General features: G+C 38.5%; 2 protein-coding genes and 1 pseudogene across 7 annotated transcripts; 1 reads left to right on the plus strand and 2 right to left on the minus strand.

Moving 5' to 3' along the window:
• Window positions 1-11,805: 11,805 nt before the first annotated feature.
• LOC133740437 (uncharacterized) lies at window positions 11,806-13,121 on the minus strand. 5 transcript variants are annotated; one of them, XR_009861218.1, is made up of 5 exons: window positions 12,967-13,121; window positions 12,818-12,876; window positions 12,686-12,726; window positions 12,568-12,613; window positions 11,806-12,280 (listed from the first exon to the last, which is right to left on the minus strand). XR_009861218.1 is itself a non-coding variant. In XM_062168397.1 (5 exons), the coding sequence occupies exons 1-5, from the start codon at window positions 13,111-13,113 to the stop codon at window positions 12,227-12,229; spliced, it is 333 nt and encodes a 110-aa protein (XP_062024381.1). In that variant the 5' UTR covers window positions 13,114-13,120; the 3' UTR covers window positions 11,806-12,226. The 5 variants fall into 5 exon arrangements, 3 of the variants coding, with proteins under 3 accessions (XP_062024381.1, XP_062024382.1, XP_062024383.1); XR_009861217.1 differs by having other exon boundaries at window positions 11,806-12,364; XM_062168397.1 differs by having other exon boundaries at window positions 12,568-12,599; window positions 12,967-13,120.
• A 2,445-nt stretch (window positions 13,122-15,566) lies between these two features.
• On the plus strand, window positions 15,567-17,006 carry LOC133737650 (uncharacterized; annotated as a pseudogene).
• A 3,501-nt stretch (window positions 17,007-20,507) lies between these two features.
• On the minus strand, window positions 20,508-24,141 carry LOC133741109 (G2/mitotic-specific cyclin-2-like). 2 transcript variants are annotated; one of them, XM_062169050.1, is made up of 11 exons: window positions 23,987-24,141; window positions 23,731-23,791; window positions 23,527-23,626; window positions 23,343-23,399; window positions 23,208-23,244; window positions 22,898-23,116; window positions 22,684-22,800; window positions 21,734-21,823; window positions 21,320-21,640; window positions 21,055-21,233; window positions 20,508-20,925 (listed from the first exon to the last, which is right to left on the minus strand). In XM_062169050.1, exons 2-11 carry the CDS (start codon window positions 23,780-23,782, stop codon window positions 20,787-20,789), a joined length of 1,311 nt encoding a protein of 436 aa, XP_062025034.1. In that variant the 5' UTR covers window positions 23,783-23,791; window positions 23,987-24,141; the 3' UTR covers window positions 20,508-20,786. The 2 variants fall into 2 exon arrangements, with proteins under 2 accessions (XP_062025034.1, XP_062025035.1); XM_062169051.1 differs by having other exon boundaries at window positions 23,731-23,834.
• Between the last annotated feature and the right edge of the window lie 100 nt (window positions 24,142-24,241).

Genomic DNA, 24,241 nt, shown 5'->3' on the forward strand with positions numbered 1-24,241 from the left:
GTCTAAAGTATCTAAAACTAAAAAACCTGATATACAGAAAAATACAAGCAGTTCAAATAACGAATCTTGATTAGTTGAGTGCAGAAACAAACCATGTCAGGCTTGAACATCGCCTCACAAGCACCATATACGCACGCTGATGCAGTGCCAGCAACAACGAAATCCTTTGCTAGTTCCCTGAATATACATATGCACAAATGGCATCACTATAGGAAGCTACTTAACATCTGTAAGCATATACACTCAAAGTAGGAGAAAAGCATGCATCTTTATCCTATTTAGAAAATTTGAAAACACAAGAAAACAACGCACACGCATAATGCGTGTGCAACTTAAACATCTTTTAATATGAGTATTCTTTTAATTGAGGTCTTCATAAAGAAAACGTAAAATTTGCATATCATTGCATACAAAATTGAAACATTAAACTAAATTCTTAACTATAAAACAACAAAGATCAAACTTTCTAATTTCCTATATTTCACCGTACAATGTACTAAGGTAAAATAAATAATAAAAAAAGAAAGAAAAAAAAAAACTGCTCAAAATTTATTACAATTATAGTCTCAATTGAGTCAATTCTTTTTCATGGTAACCTTTTTCACTTAATTGGTTTTTCTTTGTTGGCTCTTCAATGTCATAGCCCATAACCTAGAAGTCTGGTGCTTCCCTTGTTAGCCTGCATTGATATAGTCTGAGGAAGTTCCAGTAATTTAACTTGCTTAACAAACCATTTAGCAAGATCTAACTATATTGAACAACTTATTTTCCAAAAAAAAAAAAATGGAAGCTTTGTAAATCAAAAAGGAAACCAAACTTCACACTTTAGTCTTTGTTCATGATAAATAGAAACCATCGGCACAGTCAACCTATATGCAAAATCAGGTTGAATTATAACAGTTCAATGTGCAATTGCAATATGATGACAAATCTACAGAGTTGTAAAAGAAAAGGTGACTATACCGTATATACATGTCGACATTGATTAAGAATAGCTCTCCTTGAGCATCTTCTTCTCTCCAGGCCCATCATCAACATTTGTTACCATTTGAGACGAATGGCTTGTGCACTTCATTTCCATTTGTAGGTTATCCTCAATATTAATAGTGAGATCTGCAAATTTCAACCTCATAAGCTCTAAAATACAAAATATCTTATGTGCAAGAAAGAAGATGCAGATCTAATTGAAACCAAAAACTTCTAAGCAGTTAACACCACACACTTTGCGAAAATTTTGCCAAACATATGAACGTAGTATCCAAAAGGCTTGGGTAAGCTATTGGATTAACTCCAATACCTGGCACTGAAGCCAATTTATCAAGTCCCCTATAAAAGTAAATCTGTTCATAATGAAACAGAGAGAGTGCATCAAGCTTTAGAAGAAAATCCGGAAAATTGAGATTCCTCCCATCCAATTTCAAAGAGGATACAATCTCATCCCATCTCCTATCTTTGTTCAAATGAAAATGCATCAAGATATCAATCAAATTCCATGAGAGGCCAAGAACGACACTCGATAGTAACAAACTTTGCAGAATATAAAGATACTAAAATGACATGGTAAAACCTGAAATTTCCATTTGTAAACCAATCCCACATCCAAAATCCATCACAGGAAAGAAAAATATTTACCTTCAAACAACTTGCACAACCCAACAACTCGACAAAGATCAATCATGAAAAACTGTACCAAACAGTCCACAACCTATGACTCTGCAGAAAATGAAAAAAAAAAGAGCAAATCATACATGCAAGACAATACAAACTACAGGAGAACACCACACCACTTCCGATCGCAAACCGAGCAATCCCAGATGAAGCTAAGCAATACCCAAATCAAATTTTAAACGGAAACTACAATTGCCCATCAATTGAAATCTAATAGCTGGATTGCAGACCTGTGTTCTTTGAATTAGTAATCCTTTCAAGTCTTCATCATGCAACATCAACATCCAGGCTGAATGAAGTACGGAACAAACCTAAATCACAAAAACAAAAACACAATTGGAATTCATTCAAATAAGTTCAAACTCTGATTTATACTCGGGTCTATTTCCAATTCTAGTGGTATTAATATCAGAACATCTAAACAAATTAGTACCTTATTTGAGGAAAAAAAAAAACATTAGTAGCTATAAGCTCAACTGAGGGCTACCAACTTAGTAAAATCTCAGGTCTACCTATTTGTATCAAATTTCAAAAATCAGTTCATGCAACCTGTTAAACTTCAGGTGCATTTTCAATCCCCTGGTGTCCGGTGTTCCCAGTTTCAAATATCAAAACATAAGTTCAAATATCAAAACACATAACTCCCCACAATATCAAGGTTCCGCATGGTTGAATCAAGTAAATCTCTAATTTGTTCATTATATACATATGATAAAGAAGAAAGGGCTAATTACTGTTTAGTACCCTGTGGTTTGGGTCGAACATCAATTCAGTCCCTCGACTTTCAATTTCATCAAAAACACCCCCACACTATCATTTTCTCGTCCAATAGGTCCATCCGTTATGATTCCGTTAATTTATGTCGTTAGATGCTGACGTGGCGATCCAACTCAGCACAGGTGGGCCCCACATGGAAGTGAAATTCCTAAAATGACCCTGGCCAATCTGAAATGAAAAAATCCAAACTAAATAAGTGTTGTTGGGGAGACTCGAACCCACGCAAGTGGGTGTGAAAGTGAAAGCCCCAACCACCGGACCACATGCATGGTTCTCATATATTCCCACAAAATTAATATATATTTGTATACCCAACCGGATATGGATTAAATCCAAAATAAATCAACATTTTGTGTTTGGGGAGAATCGAACCCACGCAAGTGGGTGTGAAAGTGAAAGCCCCAACCACCGGACCACATGCATGGTTCTAATATATTCCCACAAAATTAATATATATTTGTATACCCAACCGGATATGGATTAAATCCAAAATAAATCAACACTTTGCGTTTGGGGAGACTCGAACCCACGCAAGTGGGTGTGAAAGTGAAAGACCCAACCTCCGGACCACATGCATGGTCCTAATATATTTCCACAAAATTAATATATATTTGTATACCCAACCGGATATGGATTAAATCCAAAATAGAGATCTATATTAATTTTTGTTGGAGCATGTCAACAATATGCATGTGGTCCGGTGGTTGGGGCTTTCACTTTCACACCCACTTGTGTGGGTTCGAGTCTCCCCAAACGCAAAGTGTTGATTTATTTTGGATTTAATCCATATCCGGTTGGGTATACAAATATATATTAATTTTGTGGGAATATATTAGAACCATGCATGTGGTCCGGTGGTTGGGGCTTTTACTTTCACACCCACTTGCGTGGGTTCGAGTCTCCCCAAATGCAAAGTGTTGATTTATTTTGGATTTAATCCATATCCGGTTGGGTATACAAATATATATTAATTTTGTGGGAATATATTAGAACCATGCATGTGGTCCGGTGGTTGGGGCTTTCACTTTCACACCCACTTGCGTGGGTTCGAGTCTCCCCAAATGCAAAGTGTTTGATTTATTTTGGATTTTTTCATTTCAGATTGGCCAGGGTCATTTTAGGAATTTCACTTCCATGTGGGGCCCACCTGTGCTGAGTTGGATCGCCACGTCAGCAGCTAACGGCATAAATTAACGGAATTATAACGGATGGACCTATTGGACGAGAAAATGATAGTGTGGGGGTGTTTTTGATGAAATTGAAAGTCGAGGGACTGAATTGATGTTCGACCCAAACCACAGGGTACTAAACAGTAATTAGCCCAAGAAGAAATCGACAACAGACATTACTACACAAAGACCAAAGAGACCAAATGTTGCCCTATAGTTTCCAAAAGAATTTAAATAAGAAAACGAAATATGTACCTCTAAGAAAAGAGCAACAGATCGAACTGATAGTTAAAACTGTTTCACTTCAGTGTTCTCCTGCTCCAACAAATAATCATCCCAAACAAACAGTCACGAACACATGTCAGATACCCGATTACATTCTACATTTCAACTTACCAAAATGAAGTAGAAAAACAAGAGACATGTACCTGGGATTTTCAGATCCATCAATCTCACTATGCAAATCAAACAATTTCGAGACTCAACTTTCCAAATTCACGCTCCAATTTCAAATTACAGAACATAAAGTAGTAAATAAGCTACTCCATTTCTTAAGTACCTTCACCGGAATGTTCTGAGCGGCAGAGGTAGGAGATTTGGGCAAATCGAACGATATTGGTAGCGGCTTGTTAGCGAAAGCTGAATCGTGGTCAGCTTGGATGTAAGGGTTAGGTGAAAGGGGCTTTTTCGGCATTTGGTGCGGCAATTTTTGGGCTGAAGAAGGATTTTCCGTGCTTGGTTGAGATGGATCTGGGGTGGAGGTTTCGAATCGATGAGGCGGAGATGGTTCCCAGGAATTGAGACTCGTCGGTGGTCTCTGTGGGGGTGTTCTTCTCGTTCATTGTTTCTGAGACGAAGAAGGAGAAAGAAGGAGGGGGTTAGGGTTGGGGTCGTAGGCGGAGGCGGATGCGGAGAAAGGCGGAGGAGGCTGGGTCCAGGTCTGAGCTAGAGAATGGAGGAGGAGGTCAAGTTTGGGGTCGGGTTGAGAATGGAGGTCGAGTTTGGGAGGAGATCTGTTTGGGGTGAGTTCAGAATGAAGGAGTCGAGCGAGAGTAACATTAGGGCCGGGTTTTCGATCTGTTTCAGTTTTGGGGTCGGGCGCAATTTTTTTCTAAGTGTGAAAGTTTTGAGTTTTAGTACCCGCTTCTTCATTTCACTTAAAAACTTAGCGCTTTTTGCAAAAATAGGTTCCCGCAAATTTTCGAACAAAATTTTTAACACCAGTCATTTTAAGAACCGATGTTAATAATATACATTTAAATCGGTATTTTCGTAAAACGATGTTAGATTACTTTTTTACATCGTGGGCAAGTCTGACCGATTTAAAACATACGATGTCTAATAACATAATTCTAGTAGTGGTGGATGCAGTTTGTTATCATTCCTGTTTGTAATGGCTGTTTAAAGCCAAGGTTGTTTCATTGAATAACTAAGGCGTTCAAGCACACAAAACTTTGAGTTGTCTGTGTTAGAGTTTAAGCTTCCAACAAGTGGTATCAGAGCTCCACCACGGGGCCTGATCTGAGTGAAAGAAATAGCAGATTTCTTAGAGAGTGAGAGAGAGCCAGAAAAGTGTGAGAAGAGAGAATGGCTTCGAGTTCAGAGGGAGGCTTTGTGCAGCCTGCCATACCGAAATTTGATGGCCACTATGATCACTGGGCCATGTTGATGGAAAATTTCTTGAGGTCAAAGGAGTATTGGCCATTAATCGAAGATGGAATCACAGCGGTGGAGAATGAGGCAGCATTGACAGAGGCACAAAGGAAGGCTATTGATGAACAAAAACTTAAGGATCTCAAAGTGAAGAACTATCTCTTCCAATCCATTGATCGTACGATAATGGAAACAATCCTTAACAGAGAAACATCCAAGAATATTTGGGATTCCATGAAACAGAAGTTCCAAGGGTCAACTAGAGTCAAGCGTGCCCAATTACAAGCCTTGAGGAGAGAGTTCGAAGTCCTACAGATGAAGGAAGGTGAGAAGGTGAATGAATACTTCTCTAGGACTGTTGCAATTGCCAATAAAATGAAGATTCATGGGGAGAGGATGGAGCAGGTGGTAATCATCGAAAAAATATTGAGGTCTATGACCTCAAAGTTTGATTACGTGGTGTGCTCTGTTGAAGAGTGCAATAACTTGGATACTTTGACAATAGATGAGCTGCAGAGTAGTCTTTTGGTGCACGAACAAAGGATGAACGGACATGGGAATGAAGAACAGGCACTAAAGGTCAGCCATGAAGAGAGGGTTGGCACTAGAGGCAGAGGAAGAGGCATGTTTCGAGGAAGAGGAAGGGGTCGGCAGCAGCTTAATAAGGCAATCATAGAATGTTACAAGTGCCACAAGCTAGGACACTTTCAATATGAGTGCCCTAGCTGGGAGAAGAATGCCCATTATGCTAAACTCGATGAAAGTGAAGAGATGTTGCTAATGTCATATGTTGAGATGCACAATTCCAAGAGAGAGGAGGTGTGGTTCCTAGACTCCGGCTGCAGCAATCACATGACCGGAGACAAGCAGTGGTTTCTTAACCTTGACGAAAGTTTCAGACAAACAGTGAAGCTCGGCACCAATACAAAGATAGCAGTGGTAGGGAAGGGAAGCATCAGACTGCATATTCATGGAGCTACTCAGGTGATCACTGATGTATTTTATATTCATGAGCTCAAGAATAACTTGCTTAGTATTAGACAACTTCAAGAGAAGAATGTGGCTATTTTGATTCAATATGGAGTTTGCAAAGTTTACCATCCTGCGAAAGGATTGATTATGGAAACCCCTATGACTGCCAATAGAATGTTTGTAGTGCTTGCCTCTGTGCCAACTCATGCTCCAGGTCCGACTTGTTTTCAAATGACATCTGAAGATACCACTCACTTATGGCATAGGAGATTTGGACATTTGAGTCTTAAGGGTCTGAGAACCTTGGCATACAAGAAGTTGGTGAATGGTTTGCCACCTCTCAAAGCCTCATTCAAATTATGCACAGATTGTGTTATCGGGAAGCAGCATCGAGACTCAATTCCGAAGAAAAGTTTGTGGAAAGCTTCTCAACCACTACAACTCGTGCATTCCGACATCTGTGGTCCGATTACTCCTGAGTCAAATAGCCATAAAAGATACATAATCTCTTTCATAGATGATTATAGTCGGAAAGTATGGACATATTTCTTACATGCCAAGTCAGAAGCATTCACTACTTTTAAAAACTTCAAGAGCATGGTAGAGAAAGAAACTGGAAAGTTTATTTGCTGTCTTCGTACTGACCGAGGTGGGGAGTTCACCTCGTTGGAATTTAACCAATATTGCAGCTCAAATGGAATCGGTAGACAGCTCACTGCAGCCTACACCCCACAGCAGAACGGGGTGGCAGAGAGAAAAAACTGAACCATTATGAACATGGTACGGTGCATGCTAACGGACAAACAAGTTCCCAAAGAGTTCTGGCCGGAAGCGGTAAATTGGGCAGTACATGTTCTTAACCGATGCCCCACACTTGCAGTGAAAGACAAGACACCACAAGAAGCGTGGAGTGGACTCAAGCCTTCTGTAGAGCATTTTAAGGTGTTTGGCTGCATCGGACATGTTCACATACCAGATAACAAAAGGCAAAAGCTTGACAACAAAAGCTTCAGGTGTGTATTTTTGGGCATAAGCGAAGAATCCAAGGCTTACAGAATGTTTGATCCAGAGGCAAAAAGAATTGTCATAAGCCGAGATGTGGTGTTCGAAGAAGAGGAGACGTGGAATTGGGGAAAGTCTGTTGAAGAAACTCGGTGTGATATACTTGAATGGGGAGATGAGGAAGGAGGAGAAGAGATCGAGGAAGATAATAATGAAGAAGAAGAGCAGATTGAGCAAACTGCTGAAGGTGGAGTTAATGGCTCTGGTTCATCATCTTCAAGTGAAGCAGCAGCTGAAAATAATGCCTCAACTCTATTTAATACATCTAGTCATGTTCAAGGGAGGATACAGAGAGTACCGGTGTGGATGGAGGACTACGAAAGTGGTCAGGGTCTGTCTGAGGATGAGGAAATGATGCAGCAGCTTGTTATGTTCACTTCAGCTAGTGATCCAACAACTTTCGAAGAGGCAGTCAAGAGTTCTACATGGAGAGAAGCAATGGACTTGGAAATCAAAGCCATTGAAAAGAATGGAACGTGGGAATTGACTGAGTTGCCGAGAGGAGCTAAGAAGATTGGTGTAAAGTGGATATTCAAGACTAAACTGAACGAGAAAGGAGAAGTAGACAAATGCAAAGCCCGGCTCGTAGCAAAAGGGTACACTCAACAAGCCGGAATTGACTACACCGAGGTATATGCTCCTGTTGCTCGTTGGGACACTATTAGAATGATTCTTGCACTTGCAGCTAATAGAGAATGGAGTGTGTATCAACTTGATGTAAAAAGTGCCTTTTTGCACGGAGAACTCAGTGAAGATGTGTTCATCGAACAACCTCGAGGTTATGAAGTGGAGGGTGCAAAAGATAAAGTATATAAGTTGAAGAAGGCCCTATATGGGCTCAAGTAAGCACCACGAGCCTGGTTCAGCAGAATAGAATCCTACTTCATAAAAGAAGGATTTGAGAGATGTTTGTGTGAACACACTCTATTCATTAAGTATGGTGAAGGTGGAAGGGTTCTCATAGTCAGCTTGTATGTGGACGATCTCATCTTCACAGGGAACGATGAGAAGATATTCAGTGAGTTCAAAGGTTCAATGAAGTGAGAATTCGATATGTCTGATCTTGGGAGGATGAAATACTTCCTCGGAGTGGAGGTAGTGCAAAGTTCAGATGGGATATTTATAAGCCAGAAGAAGTATGCCAATGAGGTGCTAGAAAGGTTCGGAATGGAGAGCCTTAATCCCGTGAAAAATCCTATGGTACCTGGGTGCAGACTTGTGAAAAATGAAGGAGGTAAGAGAGTTGATGCCACTACTTACAAACAAATGGTGGGCAGCCTTATGTATCTGACTGCCACCAGACCGGACCTCATGTTTGTGGTAAGTTTGATCAGTCGCTTCATGGAGACACCTACAGAGCTGCATCAACAAGCTATGAAGAGGATTTTTCGTTATTTGAAAGGAACAACTAAGATGGGTATTCTGTACAAGAAAGGAGGATAGGAATGTTTGGTGGCTTATTCAGATAGTGACTACGCAGGTGACCTTGAAGATCGTAAAAGCACCTCAGGCTATGTCTTTAAGATAGGTTCTGGTGCTGTGGCATGGTCATCCAAGAAACAACCAGTGGTTACTCTCTCCACGACTGAAGCGGAGTTTATAGCAGCTGCTTCCTGTGCGTGCCAGTGCGTGTGGATGCAAAGAATTCTGGGAAAGCTCGGTCTCAACCAAAGTAAGTGCACTACAATCTTCTGTGACAATAATTCTGCAATTAAACTCTCGAAGAATCCTGTCATGCATGGCAGGAGCAAACATATTGATGTTCGGTTCCATTTTCTTCGAGATTTGTCCAAAGCTGGTGTGGTTGATTAAGTGTATTGTGGTTCTAAAGATCAGTTAGCAGATATTATGACTAAACCCCTGAAGTTAGATGCGTTCTTGAAGTTAAGGGAGCAGCTCGGAGTGTGCTTGAATACTGGAGTAAACTGTCTGCATTTCTTGCAGGTCAGTTTAAGGGAGGATTTGTTGGGCCTCGTTGATTGCTTGCTGACTAAGTCTTTGTGACTTATCTCTTTATTATCGTGTTTGTTATTTCCTTGTTAATAACACCCTGGTTTGTAGGGTTAAGATTAGGTTTTGAATTGTTCTTCCTCTAGTTAACCACGTTTGTAGGACATGTAAAACGTGGATGCAGTTTGTTATCATTCCTGTTTGTAATGGCTGTTTAAAGCCAAGGTTGTTTCATTGAATAACTGAGGCGTTCAAGCACACAAAACTTTGAGTTGTCTGTGTTAGAGTTTAAGCTTCCAACAGAAGGAAGAGGAGAAGGAAAAGAAGAGGAAAAAGAAGAAGAAGAAGAAGAAGAAGTGATCGATCGATGACTGACTATACATATGGCCGGGTGTTCTTGAAAGTTTCAGCATAATATCTCTTGGGCTTCTTCCGCTTGCCGGTACCGGAAGATGATCGCCAAGGCAGTTTGACAATGACCGCAATCACAAGAATGAAGAGCAGAGCAATTGCAGTCAAGCTGGCAACCTCCTCTGTTTCCATTACGCTAAGAAGATGAAGATGATGAGACTTGTGAGAGAGAGAGAGAGAATCTTGAAAAGGAGAGAGAGACTGAGAGAGAGAGAGAGCTTTAACAAACTGAAGAATTGCTTTAACAGACTGAAGAATTGCGACGCCGATCAGTTTCAGTGGGCTTTTATATAGGGAAATGTCCCCGATTAAGTCGCTCCATTGCTGATTGACACTTGTATTTTTTCTAACAGACTTTGCAGTCTCGGCTCTGATCAGCTGGGGGCGACCTGTGTCAAAGACCCACCAGAATCTAGCTAGACGTGACATTTTTCTTCAGGAATTTTGGGTCTAAATCTTACCCTTTTTTTTTTTTTTTTTTTGCTTTGAAGAAAAAAAGGAAAAATTTCATTACATTTTCTTAGGCAGGCCAAAGCGCAATCGCTCACGACCCTACCCATCCGCTTTACCAACCCCCCCCCCCCCCCGGAGCATCCATCACGCACCGGCAAGAACAACGGTCCGCACCTGAAGAGAAACAAGTAAACTCAGAATTTTGAGAAGGTCTAAGGAACTCCAATAAAGTCGGAGCTTGCTATATATGTGTAATTTCTCGCCATGGTAGTATTAGATTTAGATCTCTTTAGTCTCTTGAGCATTCAATAAAAAAAATACCATCCCTTCCACGTTTAACACTATTGATGGAAAAGTGCAAAATGCAACATTAGAAAAGAATTAAGAGTTTCTATTGGGATCTCAAACTTAGCTCTCAAGAATGAAGATCTTCCATGCTCTTTACATCCTTTTTTTTTTTTCCTTTCTAAACAACAAACTTGCTCACTTGACCTCTTTTAAATTACCAAAAAAACCTTACTCATATAGTATATATATACAAAATATAAAAACTTTGTGATATATAGAAACTTCAGGTGAGTTTACTCATCATAACTCCATATATTCATTAATTTTTCTTCACAAATATACCTTCTTTGTTTTTTTTTTTTTTTTCGCCAATCCTCCATTTTTGTTCAACCTCCATGACTTTTGATTTATGATGCAAAACTATCAATTGACTGCAAACCCAGTTCAGGGTATTCCTAATGCAAAATTCTGAGGTGAATTTTTTTTTTTTTTTTTTTTTGAAACAGGCAAGCTTCTTCAAAGATATCGTTTTTTTTCGAGTAGGTTCTTCATAGATATCATTTATTTTTATGTATAGGTATAGAATAGAGGGAGCGAATTTAATATATGCTAAACAAAGTTGATCACTAAACTAAATTAGTTGATCACATGCTAATATGTCTCAGGTAACTTCATTTGATCCATGTGACATATTGCTCCAATCATTTCCCCGCGGAGGTCTTCAAGCCACAAGCTGGGGAACTAATTTAAATTCTTAATTCTCTGCCACAAGCTGTTATAGATTGGGGAAATGGTTAGGATTTGAAACAAATAGTAAATAAACAAGTAACCAAAGTGCGCATCCTTTTTGCTCATCTTCTTTGGGTAGACTGCCCCTTGCCTTTTCTGTGCTTTGTGACCATAAGTGCCCCTAATTAGTCTGATTCCAACGTGTTGCCACCATGCCGAAGTCCGCTGCCATTGCAGTAGTCTTTTCTTTTCTTGATGATTCTGATTCTAGCTAGGTTTCCCGATTCTGTTTTTATTTTTTATTTTTTTTTTATTATTATTATTTTCTCTATATTGCAGAGATGTAAATTGTGAGGTCCTCTGAGGTTTAATTCAAAAGTTAAAAAAAAAAAAAAAAGTATACAACTTGGTTATTGTTCTGCATGATCATCCATACCATGGGATGCTTCTTTTCATCCATACTATACCCAAATCTTGACTCCCTTTCAAAAGTGAAAATCCAGAGAGCAGAGAGCCCGGATCTTGTATAAGCAATCTTTTAAAGATTCATTCATCTTCTAATCAAACTTTTATCCTAAGGTTAGTTGATGATGTACCTCAATTAATTGTTATCTACTTTAGTGTTCGTAGCTGTAGACATCTTTTAGTTCCATTCAAAACATGCAGATCGATATGTCAAACAAAACAAAAATGTGACGAACACTTGTATTCATCTTGTTCTTTACACCAAACGATATTTGTGATGAACATTTTGAAGATTCTCTTAACCAGGATTGATCAGATTCTATTTTGGCAGGCTGGTGGGAATCTGGTGGGCGTCTTCACTATGATTACCAGAAGAGAATATATGAGATACAAGAAGCAAAAGTTTGGCTCGTGGCAGGCACCACCTAAAAGATGTTAAAGAAATGATCAAGTCTCGGCAGTCGGTTTCTATGAGAAGAGGGTCAGAGACATTCATGCTCCACCAAAAGTCCACCGGTTTTCCTGATGTACAAGGGAAAGTCAAAGAGAGACAGCTTCTCCTCCTTGGATCGTGCTAATGAATTGATGTCCCAGGTCCCCACGTTCCATTGGTGAGGTGATACAATATTTCACATTTTACCGGTTCCAATTCTCTCTAGACTTACCGGTTCCATAGATGTTCTCTGCCAATTACGTCAATTACTTCCTTCCAGAATTTGGTTCCTCTCTCTTCCCAAACAAATCGAATAAAACCCCTAGAAATTACACTATAGGTAGCAATAATGTGGGTTCACCAAGTAGCAAGAGACCAAACACATTTATATATTCACATAAAGCAACCATAACAAAGAAGACGGAAAATCCCAAGAAAGATACATGTAAGTTGTAGGAATACAGGCATCAATCCTCAAGAAAAAAAAGGGCTTCAATGAACATTAATAAAATGTAGTTGAGTGATAAAAGTTCTCACCTTTAGTAGGAACTTGTTGAGCGCAACAAACTCTGAGAAATATAAACTGCTTAAAATCAGCGAACCCATATATGGATCACAATAACAAGTTGAATTTAGATAATATGAGCATATATACCTTCAAAGCTCATAGTTCCGTTTCTATCAAAATCATACATCCTGGCAAAAAAGGCTACATCTTTATCAATATGCGCAATTCAACAGATACACACATGAAATCGGTAATCTAAATTGAGATGATTATGAGGACCTGATCATCTGCTGAACAATTGAGAGAGGGAATTCGAGGTTTCCAACGGCGAGAGCATTCTGATCACCAGCAAAGGGAAGTTGGTAAATTGTGAGGAAAAGAGAAAAGAATTAGGGTTTAGGAGAAAGAGGAAGAGGAAGAAGAAGAACCTTGAGCTGAGGGGCAGTGATGCTTCCGGTTTTCTCTGAGTCAACTCGCGCGAACCATTCTCTGAGAAGAGTCGCGTTCTCCATTTTTCGGTCTGATCTGCGTGTAGCTTTGCTGGATGCTTCGGTCTTATTTAAAACCGCCACCATACAACGCCCTCGTTTTGACTTTTGAGGTCCCCTATTCCTTTTTCTGTTTTCTCTTTTGACGATTTGGTCGCTAATTCTTTTCATTAATTTCTACTTACCCAATGAGGTTGGTCGTCATCTAGTGGAAGTATGTTAGGCTGTAAGTGAGCTAACGTTGTAGGGCTTCTCTTAGTAATAGGAGATCGAACCATATAACGTTTTTTAATGCCCTGATTGCATTAATCAGAATTTCTTGTACGTACATTATTCAATAAAATGCCCTGATTGCATTCCGGTGTAATGTTGTTTAAGCTGCGAAATGACTTATTTCATCTTTTGCAGTAAAAAAAAAAATTAAATAAAAAATATTAGGGCTTGTTCCAACAGCGAAATGTGTTTTGAATGCTCCAACAGCGCAAGTGGAGCAAGAAGAATTAAGTGGGGATTTCTATAATCCGTAAAAGTGAAAAAGATAGAATCAGGCAATTGCATCTTCCCAAATTAAATTATCAACTCCACTCTAGCCAGCAGTCTTGCAGTGGTCAAAACTCCATTAACGGCCAAGTCAACTGGGAACTAGGCTAGACCGCCTCTGGTGCTGAATGCATATCTCATGGAGCAGGGCTCAATCTTGAGAACTTAAAAGGCCTAGTGTGAAAATTTAACCAATGGGAAGATTCGAACTAGCTGTGAGAAGGAAGAAAAGACGTGGAGACCTTTACCAAGCAGACTACATAAGTACATGTATATGTTTGTGCAAACAAATATATTAGCCATAGTAAAATACACACGGGTGTTTCTAAATGTACCCAGCAAATTTCTAAATATACTCAGCAGTAAAAAATAATTATCCAAAATTCCAATTTTAACCCCATAACTATACCCAGCAGTCTTCATCCCTTCCCCAGTCCCCACCAACTCTCCATCAAATTTTTCCAATCTTCAACATTGATATCTCCTTAGTTTTCATGTACAATCCAATCTTATATAAACTTTATAGTTATTGATGATTTTTATCAATTGTCTAACTAAGGATTTCTCCATCAAGAAACACCAAGTTTCTTTCTCAAATGGTTCATCTAATTGTTGATTTTTTAGTTGGATGTTGAAGATTTCAACATTTGAAATCATAGGTTTATGGGTTTATTGAAGTAACGGGTGTGAGTAGAGCAACACAAGAGTGTTGGATTTTGCGATTGGGATCGTTTGGGTTCTGGCAATAATGGGGAGCGTTGATTGAGTTGATGATCGGACCTTTAGGGGTAATTTGACGGACAATTCAATTATTAAGCTCAGGGACAGCGTTGGGGAGAAGCTTTAAGGAGTTTATGGGGCATTACCGATGACATTCTTGTAGCACAGAACTACAAACTCTATTCTCTTTGGTTTCGGACTATTTGTTAGGATTAATTTTCTGTTTTTAGTTTGTAGGTTCTTACTTTATATATGCAGTAATGGTGAATTTTGATTTGACTTGGTCTTTTAGACACCCTTGTGCTTACTGATAAATGTGCTGGGTGTGAGAGAGATGATTTGGGTATGTGCGGTCATGGAGGAGCACAAGATTGCTGGGTGTGAGCTTGGTGTAAGGATAAAATTGAAAATTGAGAAATAACTTTTTTACTGTCGGTTACACTGAGAAATTTGCTGGGTACATTTAGCAAAACTCAATACACACACACAAAGCTCTTCTAGTGAGGGATTTTTTTTTTTTTTTTTTTTTTGGCAATTTAAGGGATTGATTATTTGACCAACGTTTCGATCACCTATCAACATCTCCACCGTTAAGTTGTTAGATATATACGAGTAGATCAATTCTACAAATTTATAGCCAAATTGATAATCGTTTTTTTTTTTTTTTGAAATAGCTAAGTTGATAATCGTTAAGGCATTCAAAACTCTGATTTACAATTATAAACATGAACGATTCAAGTTTGACAGATTTGGTTTGTCTATTGATTTAATCTAGTTCGATACCTTAATAGTCACCAATTTAGCAGAAAATTTGCATAAATAATCTATTCATGGAGCCCTTAAAAATAAACAGTTGAGATGCTAATATATGATCGAAAAATAAGTTCCACAAAAGATCTCTTAAAATGACAAAAAAAAAGATTGTGACGTACTCAAAGCCTTGTGCGACCCCGCACTTAAAAAATTAATTAATTAATTAATTAATTTTTTTAAAAAAAACACACTTTCCCAAGTGCATCTGGACAACGTTGAGGCTGTTGATATGTGTCCAAAGAAAGATGAAATGGATTGAAAAGTAGGAATTAAGTTGGTCTATTTTGATTAGATTTACTTTCATACTTCGGTTATGTTTTCTTATTCTATTCGAATCATATTTCCAACTAGTTTTACTATATATATTTACATCCAACGAACAGAAAATTGAATTGAGTATGATTTTCTTTTTGTTACAAAATTGAACATGAATTATTGAAGAGCAGATAGTCTTGCACGTCAGATCGATGGGGAATTGGAACATGCTCTCAAACAGGATAGATCAGACTCTATTTTTAGTTTTGGATAAACTGGTAGACTACCTCTACAACCTTGTAGACTATGTGTCGTTAATCAGGTGTGTTTTCTTCAGGAAGCTTCAATACAAGAAGCAAAAGTACAGTAGCTCCTGGCAGGAAGCACCTGAAGATGTGATAGAGATGATTCTTAAGCACACGAACCTTAGTGGTCGAGTACGATTCAGCAGTTTGTGCAAGTTTTGGAGGTGTGTTTAGATGCGAAGAGACATTCATGCTCCACCACAACTCCCATGGTTAGTTCACCCTCAAGTCCCAGCCTTCCCTAGCTACTTGAGCTTCTCAAGCCTCTCTGAGGGAAAAATTTTCAAGTTTAGGTTCCCTAGGACAAATTACGGTACGTTGTTTTGTGGCTCTTCCAAAGGTTGGCTGTTTATGTCTAAGATGTACGGATGGCTGAGTTCTGAACAACTGTTTTTACTGAATCCAATTTCAGGAGCACGGCACCAACTACCCTACTTAGTGCATTGTTCCACTGTTGAGGTACTCGCGTTATCCAGCAATGATATCTCAGAGTGTATAGTGGCAATAGTTCTTAATGATGACAAAGAATTGGGATTGTGTAGACCTGGAGACAAAAGCTGGAGTGTGTTCCAAGTATTAGATGAGACCAACTATGTGGGTGACATAACCAAGTTATTGTTTTCCTCTTCGGGTACGCTATTTGCCTTGGTTGAGTACTGTAGTGGTGCCAATGGTGTTGGTGCAGTTCAGACTTTGAAACTTGGAGGAGACATTGAAGTGAAATTGCAGTTGGTCTATTACGAACAAAATTGGTGGATCAATAATGGGCTGATCGATGTCTTTCCCGGAGTGGCATACCATGCATATTTGTTAGAATCAACCAACAACGAAGTTCTGTTGATCCATCATTTTTATGATCATGTTGATGGAGAAGATGTGAATGAGGATAACATGGAAGGCAACAACAACCACGAACAAGGAGATGAGGTCCTCATCGAGGAACTAGGTAATGAGGATATGGGAGGAGAAGGCAATAATGAGGAGAATGAGGATGATAATCCAGCTGGCTTTGTTTACCTTAGGACAAAATGTTTCGGAATATATAAGATTGATGCTGACAATGGCAACTTTCTAAAGGTTGAAACTTTGGGGGACCAAATATTATTTGTGGCAAACTATGGTTCTTCCTTGGCCCTTCCGGCTTCTGATTTCAAAGAGTTGCAGGGGAATTGCATATATTTTGCAACAATAGGAGGCTTTAGTCCACATCTAGAATCCTGTATATCACGTGAGATTGGCATCTTCTACCTAGATAGTGGAAGAGTCGAGCGACCCTTTCCAAGTATGATGATACCAACAGACGGCTGTGGACCGAGTTGGTTTACTCCAAGTTTACTGGATAGATGAGCGTCACTTTTTTGTGTAAAGATAGAGTTTTCATTAATGACATTTGTTACCAGTTCTAATAAATTTGTTACCAGTTCTAATTTGTTATACTCCACTACAAAGAAGAACAAAAAAAGAAGGTGCATTATTATTTGCAGAATGCAAACGCTAAAATCTATGTTCAGGTCCGCAACAAAAGAATCAGAAAGCCACCATATCTGGTTTCACTAATTGAGACCTAGAAATTACAAAAAGCTTTTCACATCAAAGCAATTATATGAATCTTTAATGAACTTCGAGTCTAAGTAAAAAACAAAATTAATGAAGATGCATGTAGTATTATCTGCCGAATGCAACAAAAGAAGAAAGCTTTTGGTTTTTTACTGGGGACCTAGAACTTAGCCCCAACTCAGAGATTCAGAAGGCCCCAAATCAACCCTGTTCATCTTTAGCAGCGTCGCCAAACTTCCATATACGACAATACAGTCCAGTTAGAAAAGCCATGAAGAAATGTACAAAGAAACTTCAAGAAGCCAATTACCTGATCTCAGAAAAAGAAGAAGAACAAGAAGAAGAAGAAGAGCCATGAAGAAACGAACAAAGAAACTTCAAGAAGCCAATTACCTGATCTCAGAAGAAGAAGGAGAAGAAGGAGGAGGAGAAGGAGAAGAAGAGGAAGAAGAAGAAGAAGAAGAAGAAGAAGAAGAAGAAGAAGAAGAAGAAGTGATCGATCGATGACTGACTATACATATGGCCGGGTGTTCTTGAAAGTTTCAGCATAATATCTCTTGGGCTTCTTCCGCTTGCCGGTACCGGAAGATGATCGCCAAGGCAGTTTGACAATGACCGCAATCACAAGAATGAAGAGCAGAGCAATTGCAGTCAAGCTGGCAACCTCCTCTGTTTCCATTACGCTAAGAAGATGAAGATGATGAGACTTGTGAGAGAGAGAGAGAGAGAGAGAGAGAGAGAGAGAGAGAGAGAGAGAGCTTTAACAAACTGAAGAATTGCTTTAACAGACTGAAGAATTGCGACGCCGATCAGTTTCAGTGGGCTTTTATATAGGGAAATGTCCCCGATTAAGTCGCTCCATTGCTGATTGACACGTGTATTTTTTCTAACAGACTTTGCAGTCTCGGCTCTGATCAGCTGGGGGCTACCTGTGTCAAAGACCCACCAGAATCTAGCTAGACGTGACATTTTTCTTCAGGAATTTTGGGTCTAAATCTTACCTATTTTTTTTTTTTTTTGGCTTTGAAGAAAAAAAGGAAAAATTTCATTACATTTTCTTAGGCAGGCCAAAGCGCAATCGCTCACGACCCTACCCATCCACTTTACCAACCACACCCCCCCATCACGCACCGGCAAGAACAACCGTCCGCGCTAACATTGAGACGTCATAGTACGAGAGCACCCAAAGAGAAACAAGTAAACTCAGAGTTTTGAGAATGTCCAAGGAACTCCAATTAAGTCGGAGCTTGGTATATATATGTAATTTCTCGCCATGGTAGTATTAGATTTAGATCTCTAGTCTCTTGAGCATTCAATAAAAAAATATTAAAAAAAATACCATCCCTTCCACGTTTAACACTATTGATGGAAAAGTGCAGAATGCAACATTAGAAAAGAATTGAGAGTTTCTATTGGGATCTCAAACTTAGCTCTCAAGACCTTCCATGCTCTTTACATCCTTTTTTTTTTCCTTTCTAAACAACAAACTTGCTCACTTGACCTCCCTTAAATTACTAAAAAAACCTTACTCATATAGTATATATATACAAAACATAAAAACTTTGTGATATATAGAAACTTCAGGTGAGATTACTCATCATAACTCCATATATTCATTAATTTTTCTTCACAAATATACCTTCTTATTTGTTTTTTTTTTTTTTTCGCCAATCCTCCATTTTTGTTCAACCTCCATGACTTTTGATTTATGATGCAAAACTATTAATTGACTGCAAACCCAGTTCAGGGTATTCCTAATGCAAAATTCTGAGGTGAATTTTTTTTTTTTTTTTTTTTTTTGAAACAGGCAAGCTTCTTCAAAGATATCGTTTTTTTTCGAGTAGGTTCTTCATAGATATCATTTATTTTTATGTATAGGTATAGAATAGAGGGAGCGAATTTAATATATGCTAAACAAAGTTGATCACTAAACTAAATTAGTTGATCACATGCTAATATGTCTCAGGTAACTTCATTTGATCCATGTGACATATTGCTCCAATCATTTCCCCGCGGAGGTCTTCAAGCCACAAGCTAGGGAACTAATTTAAATTCTTAATTCTCTGCCACAAGCTGTTATAGATTGGGGAAATGGTTAGGATTTGAAACAAATAGTAAATAAACAAGTAACCAAAGTGCGCATCCTTTTTGCTCATCTTCTTTGGGTAGACTGCCCCTTGCCTTTTCTGTGCTTTGTGACCATAAGTGCCCCTAATTAGTCTGATTCCAACGTGTTGCCACCATGCCGAAGTCCGCTACCATTGCAGTAGTCTTTTCTTTTCTTGATGATTCTGATTCTAGCTAGGTTTCCCGATTCTGTTTTTATTTTATTTTTTATTATTATTATTATTTTCTCTATATTGCAGAGATGTAAATTGTGAGCTCCTCTGAGGTTTAATTCAAAAGTTAAAAAAAAAAAAAAAAAAAAAAAAGTATACAACTTGGTTATTGTTCTGCATGATCATCCATACCATGGGATGCTTCTTTTCATCCATACTAGACCCAAATCTTGATTCCCTTTCAAAAGTGAAAATCCAGAGAGCAGAGAGCCCGGATCTTGTATAAGCAATCTTTTAAAGATTCATTCATCTTCTAATCAAACTTTTATCCTCAATTAATTGTTATCTACTTTAGTGTTCGTAGCTGTAGACATCTTTTAGTTCCATTCAAAACATGCAACAACATTTGAATTGATCGATATGTCAAACAAAACAAAAATGTGACGAACACTTGTATTCATCTTGTTCTTTACACCAAACGATATTTGTGATGAACATTTTGAAGATTCTCTTAACCAGGATTGATCAGATTCTATTTTGGCAGGCTGGTGGGAATCTGGTGGGCGTCTTCACTATGATTACCAGAAGAGAATATATGAGATACAAGAAGCAAAAGTTTGGCTCGTGGCAGGCACCACCTAAAAGATGTTAAAGAAATGATCAAGTCTCGGCAGTCGGTTTCTATGAGAAGAGGGTCAGAGACATTCATGCTCCACCAAAAGTCCACCGGTTTTCCTGATGTACAAGGGAAAGTCAAAGAGAGACAGCTTCTCCTCCTTGGATCGTGCTAATGAATTGATGTCCCAGGTCCCAAGTTCCATTGGTGAGGTGATACAATATTTCACATTTTACCGGTTCCAATTCTCTCTAGACGTACCGGTTCCATAGATGTTCTCTGCCAATTACGTCAATTACTTCCTTCCAGAATTTGGTTCCTTTCTCTTCCCAAACAAATCGAATAAAACCCCTAGAAATTACACTATAGGTAGCAATAATGTGGGTTCACCAAGTAGCAAGAGACCAAACACATTTATATATTCACATAAAGCAACCATTTGGATATTCACATCAAAGAAACCATTTGAAACTTAGAAAACATTGAGTCAATGGAAAACTACTAAGAAATTATTATCTGCAGAATGCAGACTCTCAAGTAGATGTTTGTGTTGGCAACAAAAGAAGAAACCCATCATCCCCACTAAGACCCCCAGGGCAACTTCTGTTGCTAAGTGACAACTTCAGAAAGACCTTGAAATTAGTAATGCTTTCGCCCCTTAAACCCACAGAAGCGTCAGGGATTCAGGAGAAACTCAGCTGGTTCAGCTTTAGCAGCATAGCCAAATTTCCAAGTACTGTACTTCCTATGCACTCCTGTTAGCCTACCAGTTTCAGCCTTCTGATGGAAAGTAACCATCAACCTTGAGCATTCTCTGTTGGTACAGACACAATAAAACACACAATAAGTACTGATAAGATTTCAGGTGGTACTGTGATACGGCAATGAAACTTTTATTATTCCCTATGTACAAAATTGCCATATATGAAACTGAAAAACTCACTGAAGTTCATCTTCTGAGTAATTGGTATACCACTCGCTGGTTTTGCTCCACTGCTTGAACCTTGAAAGACTACACTGAGCAGTGTAAATTGCTGCAGCAGCTAGCAGAGATGGTGGAAACTTTAGCATTTCATGCTCCACTAGGCATAGCTCAATGAGGAAGAAGGACAGAAGCTCAAGCTGTTTCAAATTCCAAGAGTATTTCAATACTATTATCATAATGAGTAGTGAAAAACAAGATTCAAATCTGGGTTCCTATTACTGACCTTTTTGTCAGACTGAGCAGCTTTGAGGAATCTCCTCATGAACACATATGGGGTAGGAACAGAAAAGTTGAATTGTAACTTGTTGACCATTGATTTCTCCATGTCAAGGACATCTTTCCTAGTATATGCCTTATCTGATATCAGAACAAAATCCTCCACGATTGGGACAGAAACCTCCTCATACTTGCAGGCTAGTAACATGGCTGTTACACCAACCAGCTGAAGCTTCTTCCTGACCACCACTTGACGCTCTAAGAATCTGTCTATAAGGTTGATGGTGAGGAATAACGTCTCCTCCATAAGCTCAAACTTGTAGTGGACCTGGTAACAAAATCAAAAATCAAACCCATAAAGAAAACCTATTCACAGATTTAGACTTTTCAACCTAATTGGTCCAATGAATTAATACCGTACCTCAATAAGCCAGTCAATAAGAATAGCCCTCATCTTCTCATTGATGTCAGGTTGCTGGGCCATGTAACGGGGGGAGACACAGCTTTGATTCTGCATGATTAAGGTGGAAATTTTCAGAATGTCTCATTAGCAATGAGGCCAACCAAAAAAAACCCAGAAGAAAGAGAGTAACAAATGAGCCGGTCAAAAATACAAGACACAACTAGTCATCTACTTCTGTAATAATGGCAACTATTTGACAAAGTAGTTCATCAGTCATAATTAATACACAGTACACAACTATTGTTAAAAAGAACCAAAAAAACTATTCATAACTAAGTGAGTCACAATACAAATTAAACTACTGTATAGAACAATTTATCTACTCATTGCAATTTATCTACTGTATTGAAATACGGTTGCTATTATTATCTAAAACCAGAAATAGATTTTTCAACTGAGGAAATTATCTCAATCATAAGACTATAACTTAGTGTTATGATTGAGATAATTTGCACATACAACATTTGCGTTCAACATTTGCACATACAACAACAACATAATGTGGTTGTATTATGTGTTAAGAAGAAAGCAGAACCCCTAAAAGAACAGAAATAGATTAACTTAGTAACTTCATCTCAATAAGAAGACCCCATTAATGTGGCTCAACACTTACAAATACAACAACAACATAACACCAATGTGTTAAGAAAAAAGCAGAAGGTTATCAAAAGAACTTCTAGTTATCATGTATTTGTCAAATGCAACCTAGGTCATCTACTTGAATCCTTTCCATTCTATCTCAACACCATATGAGACCACAAATGCAACCTTTATACATGCTTTAACCACTTCTAATCAAACAGATGTGTTATCAAAATAACTTCTAGTTATCATGTATTTGTCAAATGCAACCTATACATGTTCTAAGCTCTTCTAATCAAACAGTGTTTTCAATAACCTAACTGTACCTCAGTTTTCCTGTAGTGTGCATAGATGTCATCTATGTACTCCACAACACTGAGTTGATCCTTAACGCAGCTGGTGTCGATATCCATAATGGGATCTTCTGATTCTTCATCCTCCTCCTGCAGTAATGCATCACCATCTACCTTGTTAATTTTCTAATGAACTAAAAAGGAACCTTTTATTTTGACAATCAAATAAAGTACTAGACACACATACCATCCTATCAATCTCATCTAGCATAGCTTCTGTGTGCTTCACATACATTGGCACAGCATCAGAATCTTCATCCTCACTGTCCTCCACATCTATGATCTCACAGTCCACAAGACCACTAGGATTGACGGTAGATGAGTTCAGTTTCTTAATTTCCTGATCACAATCCCTAACACCACTAGGATTTGGAACCAATGTAGTCACAATGACTTCCTCAGATTCCTAAAACATATAATCACAACCCCAATAAATTTCAATTTGAATTAATAAGGAAAAACAATGAAAACAACAGAATTGGGTCACAAGAATATACCTTTGGGCATTGCTGGACCATTTGTGCAGCAAACCTCCTATACAAAACATCATGGCTCAAAAAATTGAAATCTTGGCAGAAAAAACAAGAAAAGAATCAACCAAAAATGGAGATCAACTAAGAATGAGTTCCAACCTTGTAATGGGTCTATGTCCCAGATTTGACAATTTCTTATCACCAGCCACATCATTCCTGAATAGCCATTAACAAAAATCTCAAATTAGTTACTTAAAACCCAAAGACTACTAGAGTTAAAAGAATCAAATGCCAGAACAAAAAACCCAGAAACAGATTCAGATTCTAAGAAACAGCCACATACCCAGAAGCCTCTCTTTTGAAATTGGTGATATTGCTTAGTGCCGCTCGATGATTGTGCCCAATCTCCTTCACAAACTTGGAACCCCCCAACAATCTTGGACCTTTACAAATTTCAATGACACAAAAATAGAAATCAAAATTTTAAATCCAAAAACGAAATTAAACCCTCAACACCATTTAAAGGTTCTCAAGTATATCTCTCTACCTTGGAAATTTGCAGGCCTAACGAGACCTTGATTGTTCTCCTTGGAACCCATTTCGATCACCTTTAAAACCAGCCGCAACACATTAGAACCCAAAAGAAAGCACCTTCAAATACCAAAAACCAAAAACCCTAAATTCAAAATTAGACCAAACCGAGCAAAACCCATGATCTAAAACAAGAACCCAGATCACTCAAATTTCAAAAAATTTAAAATTTCCGCAAGAACAAAGAACCAAAAAAAAAAAAACCAACAAACCTTGACGAAAGGTCGAGGCTATTGAATTTGGCCGAGTTGGGTTAAGCCTCTCTCTCTCTCTCTTCTCTCTCTCTCTCTCTCTCTCTCTCTCTCTTTCTGTCTCTCTCAGTTTGTTCTTGGGGTTTTATGAGCAGAGATTCACATACCAGAATAAAAAGGAAAAGAAATTAAAAAGCGAAATTAGGCACGGAGAGAACGGCCATGTGTGTTCGTCTCGGTTTTGAATACAACGGCTACTTAATCTCAACCGTCCGA

Source organism: Rosa rugosa, chromosome 3 (genome assembly GCF_958449725.1).
Source record: "Rosa rugosa chromosome 3, drRosRugo1.1, whole genome shotgun sequence".
Lineage (NCBI taxonomy): Eukaryota > Viridiplantae > Streptophyta > Magnoliopsida > Rosales > Rosaceae > Rosa > Rosa rugosa.

What these genes read in the sequence shown, in the direction of transcription:
- LOC133741109 (XM_062169050.1), bottom strand. Translation starts at nt 23,782, where the DNA reads ATGGGTTCCAAGGAGAACAATCAAGGTCTCGTTAGGCCTGCAAATTTC. An exon ending in TTCAAAAGAGAGGCTTCTGG is followed by an intron (nt 23,400 to 23,526) that starts GTATGTGGCTGT and finishes ATGGCTATTCAG; the next exon opens with GAATGATGTGGCTGGTGATA. An exon ending in TAGATGAGATTGATAGGATG is followed by an intron (nt 22,801 to 22,897) that starts GTATGTGTGTCT and finishes GCATTACTGCAG; the next exon opens with GAGGAGGATGAAGAATCAGA.
- LOC133740437 (XM_062168397.1), bottom strand. Translation starts at nt 13,113, where the DNA reads ATGGTGGCGGTTTTAAATAAGACCGAAGCATCCAGCAAAGCTACACGC. An exon ending in ATTGTTCAGCAGATGATCAG is followed by an intron (nt 12,727 to 12,817) that starts GTCCTCATAATC and finishes CTTTTTTGCCAG; the next exon opens with GATGTATGATTTTGATAGAA. An exon ending in CGGAACTATGAGCTTTGAAG is followed by an intron (nt 12,600 to 12,685) that starts GTATATATGCTC and finishes TATATTTCTCAG; the next exon opens with AGTTTGTTGCGCTCAACAAG.